The following is a 6,342-nucleotide window of genomic DNA, read 5'->3' on the forward strand; positions in this document are numbered from 1 at the left end:
TTTTTAATTTAAATATCGTATTAACTTATCGATTATTTTCTAAAATTACACATGTCTGGGGAAGTTAATTATTAAAAAATTAATATCTTTTATTGATATTAAATTAAAATGGATATCGCGAATCTCAAGTACACGCAACAAAAAACGTTAGTACTGCGGACCTTTAGTTCATATTACATTATTACAGCTTTGATGCTTTAATCGCGCCGGCTTTTTACTTTTGAAAACGCTTTGAAAATATTTAGCCTGAGGCACCTCACTTCTGACGTCACGCATATCGCTCGAGAAAAAAGATAAATTAAAAATTTAGATATTAAAATAAAGATACAAGTGCATAGGCTGTGATGTGCCTCACGTTTGAATTTTTATAAAATTTTTGATAATTTTGCAATATTAATTATCCTTAAAAGAGGCACAAAAGAGGCTAAAGTATCCCGACTTTTGGAAGTTACTGTAATGTTAAATGCAAATATTATGACAGTTCTTGCGATAAACTGTTGCGAGGAGAGAAAAAAACTTCTTTTCAAGAACACTGTATACACAGTCAGGAGAAGCGCTTGCGCTAAATATTCGTGAAACATTTCTTAGCCTCCTATTCTTGAAGAAAATCTTCCGCGATAACTTCCAAAGTTTAAGTACAAAAATTCTCAATATGCTGCAGCAAAGTAGTGCGCTTACGGATCGATCTAAGAAGCTACTTCGAATACGTTGAATGTGTGCCAGATCTCTTAATTTCCATAATTATTGTAATTATAATCCAATTTTCCCATGTTCACATGGCCCGAAATTTTTGCAATAAATTTTCCTTATCACGAATATATCACCTTTAGCTCATGGCGTAATACAGGAAGAATAATTTTGCTGAAGTATCTAAAAATTTAGTTAGATGCAAATTTGGAAATAATTTTGTTTAGACTATCAAAATAATTATGTAGGACGCTCAAATTAGTTGCTAGAACGTTAAAACTTTTTGCAGCATTGTCATCAACATCCTCGCTTAAGTGTTCTATATAATTATTTTAATAGTCCAACAAAATTATTTTAAAATTAATAAACTAAAAAAAAAGAAGGAAGGTTTTGCTGGAGAATCTAAAATTTTAATCAAATACAGATTTGAAAATAATTTTATTTGGAATCGAAATAATTATATATCAAACCACTCAAACTGTTTGTTAGAATGTTAAAATTTTTAGTAGCATTGTCATTAAGTTGTATATAATTATTTTAGTGGTCTAACAAAATTATTTTCCAATCTAAACACATAAAAAGAACGATTAAGCTAAAGGATCCCAAATTTTAAGTAGATGTAATTGAAAATAATTCTGTTTGGATCATAATCAAAATAATTTGCAAATTAGTTGCTAGAATATTAAAACTTAATATTAAAACTTTTGTAGCTTTGTCATCAATGCTTAAGCATTCTACATAAGTATTTTAGCTAAACAAAATTATTTTCAAATCTGCATACAGAAAGAACGGTTTTACTAAAGAATCAAAAATTTCAATTAAAGAACTAAAATCTAAAAAAATCTAAAAAACACAGATCTAAAAATAATTTTGTTTCTACAATCAAAATAATTATGTATGCTTAAAATGTTAAAATTTTTAGCAGCATTGTCATTAAAGCTTAAATTCACATTCTACATAATTATTTTAATGTCTTTGTAATCAACAAAAGTATTTTTAGATGTGTGTACACAAAGAATTGTTTTGCAGAAAAATCTAAAATTTTAATTAGACAAATCAAATTAATTTAATTAGACAAATTTAATTAGACAGATTTATACAAATCTAAAAATAATTCTGTTTGAATGATCAAAATAATTATGTAAGATGTTCAAACTGATTGTTAGAATGTTAAAACTTTTAGCAACATTGTCATAAAAGCTTAAGCGTTCTACATAATTATTTTGATGATCCAAATAAAATCATTTTCAGATCTGTGTTTAGTTAAATTTAGTTACTTTAGCAAAATTATTCTTTTTAACTTTTAACTTTTAACTTTATTATAACTTTTAACTGTTCTTAACTAAATTGTTCGATACTTCAGCAAAACTGTTTTTTCTATGTATAAAGAATAAAGTTTGCATACAACGTGTCGGCATTCAACGTGTCGAATGGTAACGCCGAACTTGAGTGGCCGAGCGAAATATGCGCGAGAAACTCTGTCATTTCATGGCATCGCCCCCGTTGTTTTCGACGTGTCACTATGCATTTCTCCATCCCTTTTTTTTTTCCACCCCGGCATATACCCCATATTCGCATCTCGTTCTCTTGTAGCACCGTAGAGTAGAACATTGGTTCACGTAGCATCAACCAGCGATTGTTATCGCCGGAAACTCGGACTAACGATCTTGCATGTGCTTCTTTCAGCAGTCGACCGGTCAGATTTGGCCTCGCTCTACCCTGTACTCTGGAGAACAAGGAGAACGCGAGGCCTTACGTCATCCGAGAAGATGCGGACGGCGATTCCGGCGACGGACAAGTCCTCTACAGAGATGATTACGATGATGAGAAAAGTGAGTTAGTTACTCCTATCGATTTTATGAAACCTGCGAACCTACTTGTCATGGAAAGAACGATTTTGCTAAAGTTATTATCTAAAGATTTAACTAGATACAAATCTGAAAATATAACTTTATCGAACCATCAAGATAATTTACTGAAAAGTCCGATAATAATAATCAAGCCTAGATGATAGTTATTAAAGCATAAAATAATTTCAATCAAATATATTCGATTAATATGTAATTGAAACCATCTAAATGCTTTTTTTTAAATATTATTTACTATTCTATAAACTATTATCAAACAATTGATTATTAATTATTATGTGGGTGGTAAAATTTACTAAATATTTATCTGTGATAACTGTAAATATGTATGTAAATATTTTTTCGATAAAAAAAAATGATAATTAAATCAAATTAAATAAATATACGTTTATATATGTTTATATTAAGTAAATGTTTACTTGGAACTATTCGACAACAAATATTTATTAAAATTTCATATTTTTTATTAATGTAGCTATTGCCAGATTATTTTTTAGTATGTAGTATGTAGGCTGAAACTGATTATTCAACAGAATATAAAAAAAAATTTTTGCTCATCATGATATATTCTGTATAATTATTTTGATAGTCAAAATTATTTTTAAATCCGTAACTAACTAATTTTTTAAATACTTTAGCAAAAATGTTTTTTCTGTATAGCAATCATTCCATACAAAAGTTTATTGAGTCATGAGATCGTCACTATCATATCTTGTTTGTATATTCTGTCACATTGCACATCGGAAAGCAATCGCGTACGGTACATATATAGATAGTAAAAGAAATTATTAATTATAACTAAAATATTAAAAATTAGAATGAAATAATTGTTTATTATACAACTTGCTTAATTGATAATTAATCATTAATAAGAGATAAATATTTATTATTATTACTCGATATTAATTAGTTTGTACAAACTACATAAAATGTATACCAAACAGAGAACATAATAGATGAGCAATATTGCAGCATACTTTACATCGTGATAATCAATGTGAATGCATAGAATGAATTTTGCAACTCGATTTTTTCTCGATGTTTTGGAACACGTGCTTGCCTCTGGGCAATCAATTAGGCAGATAGTAACTTTATGTTCGCCAGTTGCAAATTTGAAATTTTGATGGACGTTCTACATTGCATCATAAAAAAAAAATACGGCGGCGGATCATGCCGATCGATGAGACTCGCGGCTGAGAGTCAATCGCATCGTTTTCCGTGAAAAATAAATATGCTCTCTACTATAAAGATTTATATCAAAATTCCGCAGCAACGAGAGGCTTAAATCGCGTCACGCCTGTGTGCATAGCGATAAAAATGCGCGGTCACGAATGCAGTTACGCGAAAGCAAGGACCATGTTTATTTCACGCCTCCGCTTATGCAATTTTCCATTGAGATATGAGGTTTCAAACTCACCGACGTGATTCGGTTGAATAGACTTCCGAACGAATTCATAAATAGTCTCGCGCTGTATTCGCGATAACGTTCTCTCTTTTTCTGTATGGGAAAAGATAGATGCGGCGAACCGTTCTAAATCTCGAGGACACTGCTAGGAAAAAAGCTCTCTAAGTCAGTCGCAGGTGGCAGAAAAACTTTGCGGAATGTGAAAAGAAGTTGGGTGAAAGTTTGCGAATGGTCACCCTCAAATATTTACGAAAGTTGAGAAAATTCAAAAGAAAGGGGAAACTTCGATGTCAAATAATCAATATAAGCTTTCCTAAAAAAAATTTAAAATTTATTATATGTTTTCGCATTTAGCACTCTTTACTGAATAAATTTGTTCGTAGTGTTTAGTGCAACATGCTATAGATAATTCGACATCTCATAAGTTAACGGAATAAAATGGATGGAGCAGAACCAGTTCTACTCTTTTTATTTGTTGTATTAAATTATTTGTTTGTATTATTTGTTTGTATTAAACAGTTGCGAAAAAAAAATTTGTCTACGTATAAATCGGTATGTGAAAAGAATAATCTCTCTCTGCCAAGATCGGCGCTTTTAGCACGACCATTTGGATTAAATGTCCACAAGAACATCGCGTTAATTTTTGTTACGATACATCCGCGCGATTACTCAACACTTTAAATCAGTCTTCAGTGACCAGACTAATTATACTCGTGCCAGGTGGCATGTATATGTCTGTAAGCGAACACTTAGAAGATGGTTTATATTAATCCTCGAAAATAGCTGGGAAGCTCAGTCTGTAGTCGTTCTTCCATCCGGATTTATCGCTACGCGATTTCCGCTCGTTAAATTTTTATTAAATCACGTAGGTGTAAACGGTCGTGAAATTGCTTCTTCAATTGTCGAACCTTAAATTCGTACATCCGCTCGTAATTTCAGACTTGTTCTCGGAAGGTGTGATCGAGAGCGTAGTAATTCCCGAAATACGCGACGCGAATGGCCATTGCGAAGGCTGACGGTAATTAATACTGTCGAAGCGACGATTTCGGTCCCTTCGAACACGCTTTTCACCCTGAAATCGCATTCATAGGAGAGTGAGAGCGATGACACGATGCTGTCGATATGGACCGCGTCGACGGTGTCGATCGTCTGCGCCTCAATCGAACCGGCCGAACACGCCCCGCTGCTGTTGCATCGCAGCTTCAGCTGCTCGTCGATCGTGGAGGGTAATTAATCAGCAATTGCGACGTGCGATCGGACACGAAATTAATTAACATCGACGCGCACTTCGATTCAATGTCTATGCGGAATTCATTCTAAACTTTACATGCTAATTTAAATCCATGTAAGAAAGAAAAAAAAGGAGGAATCATTTAATACGTTAAATCAGTTTTTAACTTCCTTCAATCCAACAGTACATTAATAACGAGCTAAATATCTCGACATCGATAGGTGTACATGCTTCAGTGCTAAGTATAGATCTTTTATCAGATACCGTTACCTCGATGTTCAGAAATAAAAAGTGATGTTTCGAAATTTTTAATTTTTTATTTTATCGTTTTTAAAGTAATTGTATTGCAATAATGAGAGATCGCTTTGATTAAAATGAGAGTAAATACAATATAATTCAGATATTTTCAGAAATTAAAATTTGAATCAAAAAACTTATCCTAACTAGATTTATTACAAGTTACCCCATTTTACGATATCGAGATACAATAATTCGAATGGCAAATTAATAAGCTAAACAGATTCGATATCTTCTATCTCGACAGGCCGTTTGGCAGCCAAGATCGCGCGCAAGGAATCACTTTCGCTGAAGCTCGCCCTTAGGCCAGATAGACAGGAGCTCATCAACAGGAACATCCTTCAGCTGCAGACAGACAATGAAAGGCAGGAGACGAAAGAGGCTATCGGCGCCAAGCTTATCAGGTAAGAGACTTGTTCGGCCGTCTATTAGATAGCATTCGCATGATTGCATCAGGGATAAGAGGATTTCGAATACGTATTTGCCTATATTTTCGTTAAAGGCGAGAATTGCAAATTGGCACGTCGTAACGAATCTTCTACGTCTAATTTAAAGTTACATTTAACTAATAGTCTACTTTAAGGAATCTCAAGGGATTCTCTGGTGAGTTAGGAAATCGTATCAATTTTTAATTGAACAGTCACACTGTTCAGTTGGTTATGAAAATATAATTACTGTAAAGTGTCTTCGCGTGTAATTTAATAAAAGCTCTGTAAAATCAACAGGAGATATAATATCGGTAAAGCTTCATAATCTTTTTACCGTTTAATATTCGAAATCCGGATTTCTCTGTTATTTCTCTCTTATCAAAGAATTCATTATTAAAATCATTTTTCGATATTATAATGAAATTA

At 32.5% G+C, this 6,342-nt stretch overlaps 1 protein-coding gene across 5 annotated transcripts in view; it reads left to right on the top strand.

The window, feature by feature from the left end:
• Positions 1-6,342, top strand: part of LOC108694443 (phosphatase and actin regulator 1) — a 297,632-nt gene that overhangs the window by 287,371 nt on the left and 3,919 nt on the right. For 4 of the 5 annotated variants that reach the window (XM_018203951.1, XM_018203946.1, XM_018203950.1 and 1 more), the window contains 2 exons: positions 2,374-2,519; positions 5,736-5,892. In XM_018203951.1, the coding sequence (XP_018059440.1) occupies positions 2,374-2,519; positions 5,736-5,892 (303 nt within the window). The remainder of the gene's footprint in view (positions 1-2,373; positions 2,520-5,735; positions 5,893-6,342) is intronic. The other variant, XM_018203949.1, reaches the window with a different exon arrangement.

The sequence above is a fragment of the Atta colombica genome, unplaced genomic scaffold (genome assembly GCF_001594045.1).
Source record: "Atta colombica isolate Treedump-2 unplaced genomic scaffold, Acol1.0 scaffold12, whole genome shotgun sequence".
Taxonomy (NCBI): Eukaryota; Metazoa; Arthropoda; class Insecta; order Hymenoptera; family Formicidae; genus Atta; species Atta colombica.